The sequence below is a fragment of the Narcine bancroftii genome, chromosome 8 (genome assembly GCF_036971445.1).
Source record: "Narcine bancroftii isolate sNarBan1 chromosome 8, sNarBan1.hap1, whole genome shotgun sequence".
Classification (NCBI taxonomy): Eukaryota; Metazoa; Chordata; class Chondrichthyes; order Torpediniformes; family Narcinidae; genus Narcine; species Narcine bancroftii.
Window position 1 is genome coordinate 8,516,142 of NC_091476.1, and position 19,852 is coordinate 8,535,993.

At 41.6% G+C, this 19,852-nt stretch overlaps 1 protein-coding gene across 5 annotated transcripts in view; it reads right to left on the bottom strand.

Moving 5' to 3' along the window:
- Positions 1 to 19,852, bottom strand: part of LOC138740327 (retinal guanylyl cyclase 2-like) — a 60,820-nt gene that overhangs the window by 4,295 nt on the left and 36,673 nt on the right. For 4 of the 5 annotated variants that reach the window (XM_069892829.1, XM_069892827.1, XM_069892826.1 and 1 more), the window contains exons 12-18: positions 19,505 to 19,653; positions 14,470 to 14,633; positions 11,355 to 11,547; positions 7,908 to 8,082; positions 2,625 to 2,723; positions 1,880 to 1,974; positions 1,686 to 1,771 (exon numbers count right to left, since the gene is read on the bottom strand). In XM_069892829.1, the coding sequence (XP_069748930.1) occupies positions 1,686 to 1,771; positions 1,880 to 1,974; positions 2,625 to 2,723; positions 7,908 to 8,082; positions 11,355 to 11,547; positions 14,470 to 14,633; positions 19,505 to 19,653 (961 nt within the window). Of the gene's footprint in view, positions 1 to 1,685; positions 1,772 to 1,879; positions 1,975 to 2,624; positions 2,724 to 7,907; positions 8,083 to 11,354; positions 11,548 to 14,469; positions 14,634 to 19,504; positions 19,654 to 19,852 lie in introns of those variants that run through there. The other variant, XR_011342826.1, reaches the window with a different exon arrangement.

Below are 19,852 nucleotides of genomic sequence, written 5' to 3' on the forward strand. Positions count from 1 at the left end.
CCAATTGGCCCGCCGCGTCCACCAATTGGCCCGCCGCGACCACCAATTGGCCCGCCGCGACCACCAATTGGCCCGCCGCGACCACCAATTGGCCCGCCGCGACCACCAATTGGCCCGCCGCGACCACCAATTGGCCCGCCGCGACCACCAATTGGCCCGCCGCGACCACCAATTGGCCCGCCGCGACCACCAATTGGCCCGCCGCGACCACCAATTGGCCCGCCGCGACCACCAATTGGCCCGCCACGTCCATTTTGAACAGAAGAGTCTTCACTATCAATTTTTATATCATCAGAATATATCCAATTGCTCACATACTTAAGTTATATACACTACAAAAAGTAACTGAGTCAGCACTATGATTCAATTCAAACAGCCCACCAGACTTTAAACACCATCCATGAACAAATTTTGGATTCGACTCACTGCTCTCCTTTGCATCCTGTTAGATATTTTTCCAAAACAGCCTGTCATAGAACCATAAAACATTACAGCAAAGAAAACAGACCCTTTGGCCTTTCTTGTCTGTACCAAATTATTATTATTCTCACTGAACTGCACCCAGTCCTTGCAAAGTCCTAGTAAATCTTCTCTGCACTCTTTCAATCTTATTGATATCTTTCCTGTAGTTAAGTGACCAAAACCGCACACAATACTCCAAATTTGGCCTCACTAATGTCTTATACTGTTTTACCAGAACATCTTACCTCCTATACTCAATTCTTTGATATTATGAAGGCCAGTGTGCCAAAAGCTCTCTTTACAACCTTATCTAGCTGCCACTTTCAAGGAATTATGTATCTGCATTCCTAGATCGCTATTTTATCTCACTCCGCAGTGCCCTACCATTTACTGTGTATCTCCTATCTTGTATTGTCCGTCCAAAATGCAATGCCTCACACTTGTCTGCATTAAATTTCTTCTGCTATTTATGCAGTCCATTTTTTTCCAGCTGGTCCAAATCCCTCTGAAAGCCTTCCTTCCATGACACCTCCAAACTTTGTTTCATTTGCAAACTTGCTGATCCAATTTACCACATTATTATCTAGATCATTAATATAGATGACAAACAACAATGGACCCAGTCCTGATTATATGTGATTTTGTCAAGTTCTTTGCTAAAATAGCTGCAGAGTATCACATAGACTGTCCTCATCAACTCTCCTTCAAAACTGAACTAAATTGAATTGTTATTGTCATGTGCAGAGAGATACAGTGGTAAAAAATTGTTTTGTATGCTACCCAGACAGGTCAACCCATATTTTAGCAAAGATAAGAGTATAAGGTTACTGGTAGAAGTACAGTTAAAATAGAGCTACGGTTGCCATGAGGTACAGTTTGTGAGATCATCTTTCTTAAGGTCCATTCAAAAGTCTGATAAAAGTGGAAAAGAACTGCCCTTGAATCAGACGTGACTTTCCTTAACAAATCTACGTTGACTATCTGTCACTATGCTTCTAAATGAGTTAAGTGAACCTTCAGATTTTATTCCCATTATTTTCTCACTACTGATACCAAATCTTTAATTAATCAGTAAATCCCTTACTCCCTTTTTAAATAATAACCACAAATCTTAATGTCCTTTGGCAACATTATGCTAGTAGAATGACAATCAGAACCTCACTATTGCTTAAATTATTTTAGATGTTAAGCTACTGTCATAAAGATTTGACATCATTACTTACCCAGGCTTCAGTTCTGGGGGTTTTGGTAAAGGCTTGGTGAAACCAATTTTTCCCACCAACCAGTAAGTCTCATCAAAGCCTGTGCCCTTTTGGAAAAGGAGAATAACACTTACATAAATAAAACTCAGTTATATTTTCAATGAATATAAAATGAGGGTAAGTTACAGAAGCAGAGGAAGGAAGTTAGTGCATACCTTCAAATCGATCTTCTCCCTCAACTCCACTTTATAGCCCTCGTTTAGACTTATAAGAATTTTAACAGTCGTATTATTGACGTGAATGCGATAGGCTGTAAAAAAATCAAAGTGGTCCAATGTGTTTTTGAGACATCGCAGTTAGCTGTAGTATCCTTTCACTTAACTTACATCATTACCACTCTTATCCCTCTAAGACCCCCCTTGCAGCTGGAACAATATTTGATATCCCAAGCAAAAAGCAGAAGGCAAGACCATATATTTTTCCAATTTTTATTTCTCTCCTATTATGGTTTTAGACTATCTTACAAAGGAATTTTTGTTCGTGTGAACCAGATACCATTACGAGGATGTACAAACAGGCAAAGCTTCACAACCAATTTCATTTTCATTTAGTACCCTCTACCCAGCAGTCGTCCCTTGATAACAGTTGGCATGGAGAGGTGTGAGGATTATTCCCTTCATAGATGATGAAGGTAGGACCTCAAGGGTGACAGTTAAATTAAAATTGACAGCCATCAACAACCGCAAAGCCCAGAGCGTCAGATGGGACCTTCTGACCATCTCAACATTTTCCCTTCACCTTTCCTTCCTGAAACTTGATAAACCATTGCAAACCTGAAAGTCAAAGCACATTCCATCTTTAATCATTTCTATAGTAGTTTATTCTTGAACAAATTCTAAAGTACATAGGAAATCAGCAACTTTTTGCCACGTAATCAGTTATCTGAAGCTGGTCACTCACGCTGCCCTGTAGATTCCATGCGTGAAGCTGTAGTAACTGTATCTCCGAAAAGACAATAGCGGGGCATGGTCAGACCCACCACACCTGCGACTGATGGTCCTACAACAGTAATATATTGTTATAGTTTCCTTAGAAATAGTGAAGATAAAGTTCAGTTTTGGAAGTTGCAATGTATAAATGGTAAAAGGAGAGAAACAAAATCCCTAGATTATATTGCTTCTTCTTCCAATATTCTCCCTTGGATTTATGCTCTAGAATAGTAACAAGATTATAGCAAAACACAGAAATGCAGAGGAACCCAGCCAGTCTCACAGTGTCCATAGGAGGTAAAGATATATTACCGACGTTTCAGGCCTGAGGCCTTCCTCAAGGTTATAGCATAAAATATATATTGTATTATTGGATATTCCTCAAGATTATAGCAGCTCTCCCTCTCTTTCTAATCAAGTAGGCTATATTTATTGCAAACTGGTTAATCATGCAGTTTCATAGTATATCTGAATCTTAATCTAATTTCCAGGCACATACATTTTTCAGTTGGGGTTGCTAATGGCAATCAAGAGTAAGAATTCTGGCTAAATCACTTCCCCATCTTGCTCTTTCCACTCAACCTCTCCTCCACCTAAGGCAGACCATAACTAAAGATCATATTCCCAGTAAATACCTGCTTGGCTGAGATGAATTGTCTCAGGAGAAATCAAAATTTCCTTTCACACTGGCAACCTACTAAATAGGTGAGTAAATGACCCGTGTTGTAGCACTGGGTGAGCTGCTCACACTGGACCATGAATTACTGGTTCATGTGGATATCGTGGAGCTGAGGGGGGCTCAACCTCTGGTGGTGATGTCCCAAGTGATGTATTACATACTCTCAGGGCAGTGAAATCATAGCGGGAATAAAGCCCTAAATGCTCAATGTATAAAAAGACTGGGAAAATCTACCGCAGTGGGCTTCAGACTGTTCAGACTTAGGACAAACTCACAGATCAGCTTGTCATTATTCCCTAAAGAATAGAGTACAACAACTATTTACATAGTATTTACATTGTATTAGGTATTAAAAGCAATCTTGAAATGATTTAAAGTACAGCCCCACCGGCTGCACGCTGTGAGCTCCACCAGCCCGCTGGCCATACTGTGATAGCCCTGCCGGCCGCGTGCTGACACCCCCACCGGTTGCCCTGTGAAATATAACTGCACTAATATTAAAACTATCAGACTGACACACCCACAGGTACTAACGCTACTAATAATACCTGGTTGGGCGGGTTGGCCATTCACATTGGTAGAGACCAGTAGACGGACTGCAAAGTGCCCAAAATTGTTTTGTACATTAAACAACCATAATGGTGCAGGACAGTCACACCAAAGCTGTTCTTAACTGGCAGGTTGACGTTGCTCCAGTGTTAGCGAGGAGAAGCCCATCTTACGTTTCTATGGAGTCTGAGGCATTTTTCTTGCAACTAAATCCTTCATTTAGATTATTTTGCATTATGAATATAGAAATCTACCTAATAACCTACTCTAACAACTGCCAAGAATTTCCCTACTCCAGAACCCTCCATTTTTCTCTGTTTTAATGCACCTATTTAATAGTCTCTAAAATATCTTACTGTACCTGTCTCCACCACTGTTGGCAGCAGGCTCATTCCATGCACCCACCACTTCCTTATCCCTCATCCTGACGGCCCTTCAGGGCACCATCTCTACTTCTGGACTCTAGCCCAATTAGTTTGACTCCCATCTGATCAATCCATTCTGCTCAATGCACAAGATACATCATCCTTTTCCACACTCCTCAGCTTGAGTCTCAATCCTCCCATTCCTCAATCCCCTCTCCATCAGTTTGGTGATGGAAAACTTCACCCAAAGTGTGCAAGCCCTGCTGTGTCTGACATTGTGCCTCAGGCCTCATGTCTTTCAATGTTGGGGGCATTGCACAAATTGGTTCAAAGCAGCTGCAAAGCATTACTTTAATATGTCTTCCCAGACAATTTAGAACTACTCCAGTTATGAAATCTATACAGTTAAAAAAAAAAATTTTCTAAAGATGATTTTGCACTCTTTTATCTTACTTGTACACCCTGACGCTTTTACAGATCACATCAAGATTGACTCATCCACATATAGCATTATTTTCAAATCTCTGAGGAAAATGTGAAGGTCAGTTCCCTGAATTTTCCCCCCAGTTCTATTTTTACAAGAGACAGACTATAAATATCCTGTCAGAGTAGGATCAGATGCAGTTAGTTAGTCTTATGTTTTTGTACAGCTATGGATCAGCAGGGATTTGGGGAAGGACTGGGAGGTAGAGAGCCTGTGATCATTTAATTATTTTCCTTCTTTTCTTTCCTGCAGTTATAGATACAATATATTCCACACCAGTGGCTACTGTATCATACCCGATTTCAGTCACATGCAGTAGAGACATGGAAGTGGGCACTTCAGCTTACCATGTCCATGCTAATCTTTTTTGCCCCTCTATACTAATCTTATTTGCCTGCATTGTATTGCCTATTTAAGTTATCTCTTTCTTTGGCTTGGCTTCGCGGACGAAGATTTATGGAGGGGTAATGTCCACGTCAGCTGCAGGCTCGTTTGTGGCTGACAAGTCCGATGCGGGACAGGCAGACATGGTTGCAGCGGTTGCAAGGGAAAATTGGTTGGTTGGGGTTATCTAAATGCCTTTTAAATATACTAACTGTATCTGATTCTACCAGCTCCCCTGGCAGCACATTCCAGATATTAATCAATCTTCATGCAAAAATATTACCCTTTAAATCTCCTTTAAAAACCCTTTCTCTTACTTTAAATATACTCTCTAGTTTTTGATTCTCCTATTAAAGGAAAAAGATTTTGACTATCTATCCTATCTATGCCTCTCAGAATAATGTATCCCTCGAGCAGCTCATCCCTCAACCAGCTTCACTCCAGTATAAATAAGCACAGTCTATTCAGTCTCTTCCCATGACTAAAGTCTGGTGGGGCTGTGACAGGGTGGTGGAGGAGCTATCAGCATGTACCTTAAATCATCTCCAGATTGCTTCTAATACCTAAAATCTCATCTGCTCTCTCTCCAGTCCCACCCTGTGATAGTACAGACCTATCACCAATGTATATAGTTCCAGTATCCAGAGTGTAATGACTGTGCTTACAGCGATTGGCTGAGAGCTTAGCCACGCCTACTGTCTGGGCCTTAAAGGGTTGTGTCCCTAGCCAGGTTGGATCATTCCGGACTGGTCGGCCACCTGTGAAGAGCTCCTGTCTTTTGCTAATAAAAGCCTTGGTTTGGATCAACAAGTCTTTGGTTCTTTCGACGAGCTCTACACCCTGCACCAATCTTAAAGATAGTGAAGTTACCAGAACGACATATGGACATTGTGGCCTGACCTGGAATTTGTAGAGTTGCCACATAAATTTCCAACTCTCATATTTTCTGCCCCTATCTATATACAGCGAGAATGCTGTATGCTTTTTCCACCAAAGTTTAACCTGCACACATTCTCTTATGACATAATGGGAGGTCATTCAGCCCACTAGGACACCTTACAGATTTACTTGTAAAATATTGTCCCACACTTGTCGTGCAGGGAAGGTATCCATGGTGACCCAGCTAATGTTGTCACACTTGGGAGATAACTGTGCCCAAGATGGTTGTTGGAGTTCCCTGAATGGGACTTGAGAACAATTCTAAAAATGCAATTGTTTCTTTACTTCTAATTTTATGTTTTCATTTCTGATTATTTTGCACACCAGGGACAATTGTGCAAGTCCTAGAGCGTCACTAGCAGTAGACATACAAAAAAATATAGACATCATGATGTCTATCAGGGGTGGCTAAACTTGCTTAACGTAAGAGCCACATATGATAAAGTTCAGATGTTTGAGAGGCACAAGACATGAAAAAATATTACATACTCTTTTTTACTCTTATATGCACATTTTATTACAAAAAAATTGTAGATAAATGCTATCAAGAAATACATTTACATAATAACATTTATTCATGTATTTGGTTTTTAAACTGCTACTTTGTATTGATTTCAATTATTAAAACATACACATACCGTATATATGTATGCAATAGTAGAATTTTGTGGACTAATTTTTAGGGTAAAATTTAGGGGTCAACTATTACACGCATTCTAGTTTTCACCGTAGTAAGTACATATGTAGTTCGGGCCATAGGGAGGCCAGATGGGAGGGCGGCCGGGGCCTAGGCAAGAGATGGCATTCGGGTGCTGGTCCTCGGATAGGCAGGCGACCAAGGCCTAGGCAAGAGACAGTGGTTGGGGTGTTGAGTGCTCAGATGGGGGAGAGGCCGGGTCCTAAGCGAGAGTCTGTGGTCAGGGTGTCGGGAGTTTGAACAAGTGGGTGGCTGGGGCCAAAGTGAGAGAGGCGATCAAGGGTTTGAGAGCTCCTATGGTTGCGAGGATGGGGCATTGGAAGCTCGGTTGGGCAGGCAGCTGGGCATCAGAGGCTCAAATGCGCAGAAGTCCGGGGCCTAGATAAAAATCTGAGGTCAGGGTGTTGGGAGCCTGGATGGGCTAGAGGATGGGGCTTTGGAAGCTTGGTTGGGTGGGCAGCCAGGGCATCAGGAGTTCAGATGGATGGGCAGTCAAGGCATTGGGAGCTCAGATGGGAGGGCGGTTGGGGTGTTTGGAGTTCAGGTGGGGGTGGGGGAGGCCGGGGCTTAGGTGAGAGGCAATGGCCGAGCTCAGATGGGAGGGTGGTTGAGGCATCAGGAGCTTGGATGGGCAGGTGGCCAGGGAGTCGAGAGTTCAGATGGGTGGGAAGCAAGGGTGTCATGACCTAGGATGGGCGGGTGGCCAAGATGTCAGGAGTTTGTATGGGCAGGCTGGATACACTTACACTCTGCTCATTTCACTGCCCACCACACATCCAAAAGCACCACAATCACACGATCGCAAACCATATCCACTAACACTACACAGCCAAAATACTTCCGCGAGCTGCACATTCATGCCAAAGAACCGCGTGTGGCTTAACCACCCCATATCTATATGTTTAGAGATCGTCCAGGCAGGAAATGGAGTATTGCAAAGTTATTCCCAAAAATTCATCCCAAAATGCTAATCCTTCCTCTTATACAGTTAATCTTGCCATATTTTTAATATTTTTTGGTATAGTTATGTTCCAAACCACATGAACTCTTTCCTCCTGTTTCCAAAACTAGATTTGTGACATATGCACTAATATCATGCAAAGTTTACTTCATGCCTTTCCCACTCGCCACGTTCCCTTATCGTAGGTGGCTTTTACCTGAATGCAACCCTATCCTTATTCTGACTGGCACATCCGGCATATGTCTCATCTTAAAGGTGCCCACTGAGCTCAAGATATCCAGAGACATATTTGCAATCTCAGCGGCATGCCGGTTCCCATTTCGCTTTGGTAGGCCAGAAACAACCATGTAAGCATCCCCGATTGTTTCTACCTGTGGTTCAAGCACAAATAATTTAGAATTTTCTAAATTTATCTCTGAAATCTTTTTATCCCGGTCTTTACAGAACAGGAAATAATAACAAAGTTGTAAAAGATTTGGTCAATCTCCAAATACTTCACAGGCATCAGCCTTTACTCCATTAAGGACATCTTTAAGAGGTGGTGTTTCAAGAAAGTAACCTCCATACTTAAAATAGCTAGATTTCAAATAGAGAAGGCTCACACTTCATCATTTATAAAATTGAGAACCAAACATGAAAATCTTAAAGAAATCTCTTTGATGGCAAAGGAAACTTGTTTAAGAGTGTATGTTATGCAGTCAAACAGATGGAGGAACGCAGTGCTCCTGTGACTACAAATTAATTGTTAAATGCAGATGGCCCTTTGTTGAAGAAATGCTGAACAAAAATAGTGATGCATTTAAATTCAATAAGAGATTGTTATTGCTTTGGTCACCATGAGTGTCAAGACCAAAGGGAACATGCAAAACTAATTCACTAAAACAGATCTCTAAAATAAACCAGAGATTTGGAATGTTAATTTCACCCCACTATGTAATTGGATCATGGATTCCTCACCTCCAGTCCACACTCAGTGAGGATTGGTAAGAACTTCTCCACAATATCCATCAGTACCGGAGCACCACAGAGTTGTGTTCTTAGCCTCTTGCTCTACTCACTTTACACCTACGACTGTGTGGCTCGGTATGACAATAACACCATCTACACATTTGCTGACGACACTACAGTAGTGGGTTGTATAAAGGAAGGGGATGAGTCAGCGTACAGGATGGAGATTGAAAACTTAGCTGAATGGTGCACCAACAACAACCTTTCACTCAATGTCACCAAAACTAAGGAGCTGATTGTTGACTTCAGGAAAGACAGAGGTCTACAATCCAGTGATCATTGGGGGATCAGAAGTGGAGAGGGTGAGTTAAATTCTTGGGAGTCACTATCTTGGAGGATCTTTCCTGGACCCAACACACCAATGGCATCTAGATGAAAGTTCATCAGTGCCTCTATTTCCTCAGGGGTGTGCGGAGGTTTGGTATGACACCAGAAACCCTGGCAAATTTCTACCAAGGTGTGGTAGAAAGTATGCTGACCAGCTGCATCACAGTCTGGTATGGAAACACCAATACTCCTGAGCATAAAGCCCTTCAAAAGGTAGTGGACACAGCCCAGGACTTAACAGGCAAAACCCTCCCCACTATTGAGCACACCTTCCGGGAACGCTGCTGTTGGAGGGCAGCAGCAATCATCAAAGTCCCTCACCACCAGCACACACTCTGTTCTCGCTGCTGCCATCAGGAAAGAGATCTAGGTGCCACAAGACTCGCACCACCAAGTTCAGGAATAGCTGCTATCCCTCCACCACCAGACTTCTCAACAATAAAATCAAATCAGAGACTCATTTAAGGACACTTATTTGTGCACTTGATTGATTTTTCTTTATGTTCTCTCTGTATTCCACAGTCAGTTTGTTTACAGTTCTTTGTTTATGCTATGTACAGTTTATTTTTTGCTCTACCAATTAGTGGTAATTCTCCCGTACCTGCAGGAAAAAGGAATCTCAGGGTTGCATGTGATGTATGTACTCCAACAATAAATCTGAAATCTTAATTGGAACTGCAGTCACATCTTTCACTTGGAAATTAAGAGTAGATTGAAATAGAGGAATTCAAATGGAAAGGGCATTGATTATGCTCCATATACAAACCTATTTCGAGGTGTAATAAGTACAATTATAAAGAGCCCTAATAAGAAAGCTCTTGGAACATTGTCTACAAATCTAATCTCCTTTTAAAAGGAAGAAAATACTTGCAAGGAGAGTGCAATGAATATTCACTAGACTGATCCCTGGGATGAGAGGACTGTCCAATAAAGTATAAAGAGCCTTTATACTTTCAGAAAAATGAAAGGTCATCTAAATGACCCACATGCTTTTACTGAGCTTGATACAGTAGATGGTCTTGAGGCTAGATGGATAGATGATAAGCCTGTGTCCTGCCCCTTTTCTTTTCCTCCCTCCTCTCCCCCTTCTCCCTCCCCCTTTTTATTCAGGCATCCACCTGTTTTTTCCAGATTCCTGACAAAGGGCTCAGGCCCAAAACATTGATTGCTTTTTACTTCCTATGGATGCTATGTGACCTGCCAAAATTCTCCACCACTTTTGAGTATTTTATTGTTTAGCTCTAAACAAGTTCATATCCTTTGATATGAAAGGGAAAATCAGAGGTAGCGAGCTCTTAACTTATTTTGTATTTCTTTCATTGAGGAGTTCACAACATATTTACATTTGCTTGACCTCCTTAGATTAGATTTATTCAATAAGATTGAGAGCAATCAATGTTAAGATTTAGTGCACAAATGCTGATAATATAACCGAAGTGTCACGTGGGTGTGTTAAACGTGAGTCTATGGGTGATGAGTCTCGGACACAGGGGGAGGAGAGGGAGAGCGTCAGGATCACCCACGTGGTGGTGAACCAATGAGGAGGAGGTTAGCTGGGTAGTGTTTGGGAGTTGAAGAATGCAATGTTATGTCTGCAGAGAATAAAGAAAGTTGACTCCATTGTCTGCTGAAAGAAATGAGTGAGTATTTTCTTTATCTGTTTGTTAGCTGGGGTAATTCAGTGTCATTACATTACCATGGGCAGCTGTGGAGGAGAAGTCGTTGGGTGTATTTAAGACAGAGATTGATAGGTATCTGAATAGATAGGGTATCAAAGGTTATGGGATGAAGACAGGGGAATGGGGCTGAGTGGGAGAATGGGTCAGACTCAATGGGCCAAATGGCCTACTTCTGCTCCTATATCCTATGGTCAAGTCAAAATTATAGAAATGCTAAATATTTATTACACCTAAAGAAAGGGACACCCATGAATTGTGCCAAGACCCATGAATCGTGCCAAGACCCATGAATCATTAAGAAAGCAGAGACCATTGTGAATGAGGTAAAACCTTTACAATGTTGCTAATCTTGTCAGACAAATCAACATTGGGTTGAGTCTTCTCTTCTGATGAAGCAACAGAGAACTGGATCTGAAGATTTTGCTCGAGATAGGGCAGATTAACCAAAAGCCTCATCTTTTCATCAATTCATATGCTCTTCATCTTGAAAACCTCTCTATTCCTGTTCATTGATGTAAAACTGCACAGTGGTCAACAGACAAACTGACAGCATTGTTGAATCCATTGAGGCATATAGCTAAATAATAAAATAAAATAATAACTGATTACTGCTGCTCTCATTTGCTTACCTTATAGACGTCATGATTTTCTAATACGGCATCAAAAAGTGTATAGAGGTCATTCAGTAGGTCGACCACTTCGATGGGCTCACTCATTGCAGATATCGTCGTGAAACCGACGATGTCGCTGAAATACAGGGTCACTTGGTCGAAGTATTCAGGCTCAACAGTACAGCCAGTCTTTAGGGACTCTGAAACTGATCTGAAATTAAAGTACTGTCTTGTTAAATGTTTCCAAGAATGCAAAATTGTGAACATTTCTGGTAGCAAGTAAATCATTCAAAAATATTTATATATATTAAATTAAAATTTTATCTTTATGTATCTCTGTGATTATCATGTGCTGTGTATTATGTGTGTATGTGAGGGCACCATGGTCTGAAGAAACACTGTTTCATTTGGTTGTATATGTACAATCAGAAGATAATAAACTTGAATAGTCTAGGATGTTGGCTTTTTATTGACTTGCAACATAGGGAACCTGGATTTACTGGGGTTTAATCACACGAGGGAATTCTTATATTTGCTTAAGAAGAAAGAAATTAAGGTGATTTCTTCTGATAAAATTTATTTCAGGTCTTAATAAGCAAACAAGACCCCAATAGGATTCTTCTTTCTTCTTTCTTTGGCTTGGCTTTGCGGATGAAGATTTATGGAGGGGTAATGTCCACGTCTGCTGCAGGCTCGTTGGTGACTGACAAGTCCGATGCGGGACAGGCAGACACGGTTGCAGCGGTTGCAAGGGAAAATTGGTGGGTTGGGGTTGGGTGTTGGGTTTTTCCTCCTTTGTCTTTTGTCAGTGAGGTGGGCTCTGCGGTCTTCTTCAAAGGAGGTTGCTGCCCGCCGAACTGTGAGGAGCCAAGATGCACGGTTGGAGGCGATATCAGCCCATTGGCGGTGGTCATTGTGGCAGGCACCAAGAGATTTCTTTAGGCAGTCCTTGTACCTCTTCTTTGGTGCACCTCTATCTCAGTGGCCAGTGGAGAGCTCGCCATATAACACGATCTTGGGAAGGCAATGGTCCTCCATTCTGGAGACGTGACCTACCCAGCGCAGTTAGATCTTCAGCAGCGTGGATTCGATGCTGTCGGCCTCTGCCATCTCGAGTACTTCGATGTTAGGGATGAAGTCGCTCCAATGAATGTTGAGGATGGAGCGGAGACAACGCTGGTGGAAGCGTTCTAGGAGCCGTAGATGATGCCAGTAGAGGACCCATGATTCGGAGCCGAACAGGAGTGTGGGTATGACAACGGCTCTGTATACGCTAATCTTTGTGAGGTTTTTCAGTTGGTTGTTTTTCCAGACTCTTTTGTGTAGTCTTCCAAAGGCGCTATTTGCCTTGGCGAGTCTGTTGTCTATCTCGTTGTCGATCCTTGCATCAGATGAAATAGTGCAGCCGAGGTAGGTAAACTGGTTGACTGTTTTGAGTTCTGTGTGCCCGATGGAGATGTAGGGGGGCTGGTAGTGATGGTGGGGAGCTGGCTGATGGAGGACCTCAGTTTTGTTCAGGCTGACCAAAAGGATCGTTCAATGAAGAAGAAGCAAGGGATCAAAAGCAGACACTACAATGGAATTTTTTTTAAAAGAGTCCGTGCAATATTCTAAGTAATTTATAATTCATTTACACACAGGAAATGTAAATCCACAGACATCAGGAGAGAATGCATTGATATATGCTTGACTTAGGCAGATTTTTCTGTTTATCAGTGAAATACAATCCAAATTTAGGCACTGAAAATGAATATCAATCTTCGCTGGGATAGAGTAGTCAGCTGTAGAATGATGCTTCCACCTTCTTCCAACTGTGGGTATTAGTTCCACATTCCAACCGGCATCCTGTATTGCTCCAGTATTCCTTTTCCATACACTATCTGGTGAATATATTTAAAACACAGATAGAGATTTTGGCATAGTAGGAAAATTAAGGGTTATGAGGAAAAGGCAGGTGGATGGAGATGCGTCCATGGCCATATCAGCCATTATCTTATTGAATGGTGGAAAAGGCTTGATGGGCCTAATGGCCTACACATGCTTCTTTTTCTTTAAAAAATATCTTTGAGTTTAATTTAAAAAAAATACGTGTTGATCCCATATATAGATTGAGATACAAAAAAGACAGACAATTTGTACTTCTCAAATAATACTTAAATTATTCATAGTGTAAATTTTATGTACTCCTCTCAATCAAACCCCTTTTACAAAATATCTCAAAATTTAAAAAAAACCCTATTAATCAGACCCCTCCCTCTCATCAAGGTTTACTTGCATATTTAAAATACTTAGTAAACGAAAGACGATACTGGTAAACCAGACAGCGATGCTCTAGAGCATGCAAACACCCTCATTCGGTAAATTATGGTCATACACCATGAACGGGCCCCACATCTTGGGAAAATTCACTTTTACATCTTTAACATTGTATCTAATACTTTCTAAACTTATGAAGGACATGACCTCCTGTAACCATTGAATACGAGTAGGTGGGGTAGTGTCTTACCATTTTATCAGAATTTCCCGACCAGCTCTCAATGAGGTAAAAGCTAAAATTTGCTCCTGAGATGAAGTCACTAATATTTCCCCTTCTTGAGAAAAACTAAATAGAGCAATTAAAGTTTTAAAATAATTTTTCCAAAAATCTTCTAAACTAGGGAAAGTCTATCAATGAAGCCTCGAAAATTTTACATTTATCATCTAATAAATCAATATCGGAATAAAAGCGAGATGGTTACTAAATTACTGTTTCTTTTTAAGTACTGTCTCATACATTGAGCCATTGCAGTGAATGTTGGGCAGTTAATTAAGCACGAGGGAACAACTACCATTCTTGGGCTTTGACGGTATCCTACTTATCCACCCTCCAACAGGAGTTCTCACTTCAACCTTGGCTAATTCTCTTTCCTCCCTAACCTAGGTAAACTAAAAAAGCAAACATTTATGGGATTGGTCAATGAAGAACAAGCAAGGGATCAAATGCACACACTACATTGCAAAGTTGAATTCTGAGCCATTTCAAGAACTTTCAAAGGAAAAATGGGTAGGATGAAATAAGCGCAGAAAGCTCCATTAAGATCTATGGCTAATATGTAACAATTTGTAAAGAAGAATGACCAAAGGCTATACTCACTGAGGTAGCATCTGAGTCAGAAGTTTATCTGTTTTCTGTTTCTCTATTTCTAACTCCTCAGTTCGCTCTGTTATCAAATCTTCTAAATTACTGGAATATTGTTCAAGCATTCTCAGCATAGAGTCAATGATGTTGGTCTTTCTCCCTTTGTTAATATTTTTGAACTGTAAAAGTTTAAAAAAAAAGATATTGTCACATTTGTGGCCCGAAATGTGAAGTTAATAAAACATTAAACACAAGTTTATCAGGTAAACTTCTCCGTTGTCTTTATTCTCCCGTTTCCTTTGTTCTCTTGCTTGTGCTCTTATCTCTCTCATACCACGTGACTTCCGGTACATCTCATACATATTCATTATCATGACATCCCTCCTTTAATCAGAAATAAACTTTACCTTCACTTATCAATATCCCTCGGAAACATACAAACATCGTAACTAATGGTAATACTATAACTCAACTACATAAAATTTACTTCCTACAGCATTCATACATGCACTTTATGATATAAGATTAAATACTGTCCCAAAGTTCTTATTAAACTATGGCACAAAGTCTTCGTATCGTTTGGGCACTTTCCGGTTTCGTTTCGGCCTGCCTGCGATATTGTCGTCGCTTCTCGGTTGTTCATTCTCAGCGTCGAAAATACTGCTCGCCACGGCTTCGAGTGTTTCTGGCGCTCTAGTCACTTCATCAGGAGCGCTGGTAACTGCCTCTGGAACATCATCAGGTCTCTCAGTTTCAGCATCTCGTATTGGCCTTTCAACCTTTTCACTCAATGTATCTCTGGACTGGTACCTTTTTACACCTGATACATTTCTCTTATACAGGACTCCAGTTGGAGACTTGACTGTCACCATACTGCCACTTCTGGATACGACAGTATAGGGTTGATGGTAATAAGGTGTATCTAGCTTACCACCAGTTTCATGTCTCACTAGAACATTATCTCCTGGCATGATGTCTGAGTACTTGGCTCCACGTTTCAAATCTGTGTACAGCTTTGCTGCACCTTTCTTTTCAGCATCGTGGTCCCTCATCTTCTGGTCATCTCGGATTTCCTTTATTTCTGGCATTTTTGTGTGGATTTTTCCAGTGGTTGCATGAGGCGTTGCTCGATAGACAGCCACATAAGATAGCAATGCTTCTCGCCAATTTTGTCCTTCTGCGTGTGCAATTCTCAATCGTTTTTCAATGGACTGATTTTGTCTCTCTACTTCTCTGTTGGCTTGCGGTCATTTCGGAGTTACTTTATGATGGTGGATACCTGTGGTCCTCATGTATTCTGCAAATGTCTCTGAAATGAATTGTGGATCATTGTCAGAGTATAATGTAACAGGTAATCCATATCTTGCGAATATCTCTGCTAACGCTTGTATTGTTTTTTCAGTGGTTGTGGACTTCAACACCACGTACTCATAGTATCTGCTGTAGTAATCTATCACTACCATAATTGATTCACCCGTCGGTAAAGATCCAAGAAAATCAACAGCTACGTCGATCCATGGTCCTGTCGGGAGTTGCGTACTCCGGATCGGTTCTGGCGGATTACTCCTACTTGTGATTTGACATCCGTGACAAGTTTTAACAAATTTCTCGGCGTCTTTATCACAACTTGGCCACCATACCTTGGTTCTGAGGTTTTGCTTGGTACCAATAATGCCTAGGTGTCCTTCATGTGCTAAGGATACGATCTTCGGTCTCAATCTTTGCGGAATCACCAATCTGCAACCTCTTAATACACACTGTCCGATGCAACAAAGTTCGTCTCTAATGGGAATGTAAGCCTTGTGAGTACACTTGTCCCATTGTCCACTCTGTATGCATTCTCTTACTTCCATGAGTTCTGGATCACGTTCGGATTCTCTCTCGACTTCCTTCATAGTCACAGCTTTCGGTGTCGCCTGAATAGCTACGAAGCGTACAAAGCTCTCTGTTTCTGTTCTCAATTCTGCCTTGGATTGTGGACATCCATTCTTCACCAATCTGGACAGCGGATCAGCAATGTTTGCTTTCCCTGCTATGTAGATTACTTTATATTTGTAGGGTTGTAGTCTGAGTACCCATCTCTCTATTCTGGCACATGGTTTGGATCTAGGTGCATAGATCACCTCTAATGGCTTATGATCTGTGATGAGTTCAAATTCAATGCCGTATAAATATGCATGGAACCTCTCACAGGCCCATACAAGTCCGAGTGCTTCTTTCTCTGTCTGAGAGTATCTTCTTTCCACATCAGATAACGATCTGCTGGCATAGGCAATGATTCTTGGTCCTCCATCATGCATCTGGACCAACACGGCTCCTAAACCAACTGGGCTGGCATCCGCTATGACTTTGGTTGATGCCGCCGGATCGTAATATCCAAGAGTTTTTGCATCTGTCAGGCTTTGCTTCAGCGCTGTGAAACGCTTTCTTCTGCTCAGATCCAAAATGAAATGGTACACCTTTCCTGGTTAGTTTCCTTAGTGGTTCTGCCACTGTAGCGAAATTAGGAATGAACTTTGCACAAAAATTGACCAATCCTAGGAAACTCCTCACCTCTGTTGCGTTCTGAGGTGCACGTGCATGTGCAATAGCTTTCACCTTGCCCTCTGCAGGGTTTAGTCCTTTCCGTGTAAGTCTGTGTCCCATGAAGTCCATTTCTGACACACCGAACTGGCACTTGTTTCCATTCACGGTAAGGCCTGCCTCCTGTAGTCTAGATAGTACACGCCTCAACCGTTTGTCATGCTCTTCCTTCGTTGGTGCATGGACTATGATGTCATCAGAAATGTTGGCAACTCCAGGAATGCCTTGAATCACTCGATGGATTTCATACTGGTAGATCTCCGAAGCTGCATTAATTCCAAATGATAGTCTCTTGTAACGATACAATCCACAGTGAGTCACAAATGTAGTTACATCTCGGGAACCTGGATCCAGCTCTAATTGATAATAGCCCCATTTCAGATCAATTTTTGAGAATATCTTACTGGTAGTTAGTTCTTGAAGTATTTCCTCCACCGTTGGTATAGGGTGTCGTTCTCTAATTATAGCTTCATTGGCCATTCTCATGTCAACACATAGTCTTATGTCACCCTTTGGTTTGGGCACAATCACTACGGGACTGACCCATTGTGTCGAATGTTCCACCGGTTCAATAATGTCTTGTTCGATCAATTCTTTAATTTTGGCTTCGACTTTCCCACGAAGTCCAAACGGAGTTCGGCGCATTGGTTGTGCCTTGGGTTTGACCGTTTCATCTACCGCTATCTTCAATTGTCGACCTTTCAGCTTTCCTACTCCTTGGAAGACTGCGGGGAATTCTTGCTTCATATCCTCGTATGATATTGAATTGACACAAGCTCCAATATGAAGTATTGCCAGGTCTTGTGCTGTGCTTCTACTCAACAATGGTTCTCCCCTCTCTTCTATGACAATAAACTCTGCTTCGGTGTACTTATCTCCAGCTTCAACAGTTGCAGTAAAACATCCAATGGTCTGCAATGGCTTGGTTGCTGTGTATGGATACAGTTTCTTGGAACGCTTCTTTGAGGTACAGATGATCTTTTTCCTTTTCAACTTCTCCCATAAATGTCGATCAATCACGTTACTGTCACTGCCTGAGTCTACAATAACCTGCACTGTCACTCCACCAACGATCACTGGGACCTTCTCATGACGTATTTCATTCAACGTAAATTGGTAACAACTCTGTTCCTCCTGGGTATCATCATCGTCGCCGTCTATCTGGTGAATGGTATCTTTCTTTCCAGGATACTTTCCTTTCCCCCAGGCTTTGCCTTTGGAAGTTGTATTCTTCCTCTTCTGGTCTGCATTGGACTTGCTTTTGCACTTCTTTGCAAAGTGGTCCTTGCCTCCACACTTTCTGCAAACTTTGCCTTTGGCCGGGCAATATGGGTCTTTTCCAAAGTGACCTCGGTTTCCACATCGATAACACTCCACGTCCTGTGTCAGCGTATATTTTGGCTGATTATGGCGATGTGAGAGCCTCTTAATTTGCTGGCTTGAGTTGTCTTTCAGGGTCATGGTATGAAATTGCCCTTCAACAGCCTCTAATGCAGCAGCAATGGTTAAAGCATCAGTGACGTCTTCTGAGTTTATCTGATCTGCAGTGCTGTACGACTTGATCCAATAATTGGTTGTCCAAATCAGCTGGCATGTAATTGCATCCAACAGCTAGCTGGCGTAGTCTCGTCACGTACTGAGCAATTGTCTGGCCATCTTCTTGTCTCGTTCTCCGAAACAAATGGCGTTGAAATGTAGCATTCGGTGTCACTACATAATGTGCATTTAATGCATCTACCGCTTTCCGGTACTCATCCTTTCTTCCAGTATTCAAAAGTGTCTTAAACGTTTCCCGAACTGAGGGTCCTGCAGTGAAAAGAAGTAACGCCCTTCTCTGCGCTTTTTGTTCAACTGTACCAGTATCTAGAAATAGGCCACGACTGTCGGCAAAGGATTCAAATTCTTCCAGCCATCCCTTCCACTTCACACTTACAGTGCTTGCATCACCCGTTGGGTCAAAATGAGCAATTCCATTATGTGTTAGAAAGTCACCGTCTTCCCCAGCCATGAGGAAATATTCCAGCTCCAAAAGTACTGAGTCAAGAGAAAATTCTTATCACCTTGAAGTAGTCTGTAATCCTCTGTAATCTTGTTTAGTCTTTAATTTTCTTCAAGCTTCTTTCATCCTCGTCACCAATGTCACATTTGTGGCCCGAAATGTGAAGTTAATAAAACATTAAACACAAGTTTATCAGGTAAACTTCTCCGTTGTCTTTATTCTCCCGTTTCCTTTGTTCTCTTGCTTGTGCTCTTATCTCTCTCATACCACGTGACTTCCGGTACATCTCATACATATTCATTATCATGACAGATATGTCCACAGTGATTATTCAAACATAAATTGTTCAAAGGGATTAGAAAACAATGCAAGGGGAAGAGCAATAGTTGGGCGGAACAGAGTTTATATAAGTGAAATCGGTCTAACGGAAAACCAGATTTACAACAAAGTAAATTATTAACATCTTACATTATCAAAGACCTCATCAAAAGATGGTCTTCTTTCCGGCAATTCATTCCAGCACTGCTTCATTAACTGAATACATTCCATGGGAGCCTGATCAGAGGTAATAATTGGCCTGAGCAAAGGAGGAGGCTTTTTTATATTCTGGATTATTTCTGTAGAAGGACAGCAAATGGGATCAATGGAGTTTTGTCATGCTATTACATTTTTTTCCCCCAAAGAAAAACATTTTCTTCTGAACTCAATGATTGCTTGAGTTCAGTTTCACAGCAAACAAAGAAAACAGAACATAACTCTTAGGGCAGGATCAGCAAACACCAGAGGACATCAGTACAAAGTTAAGGGAGGGAAGTT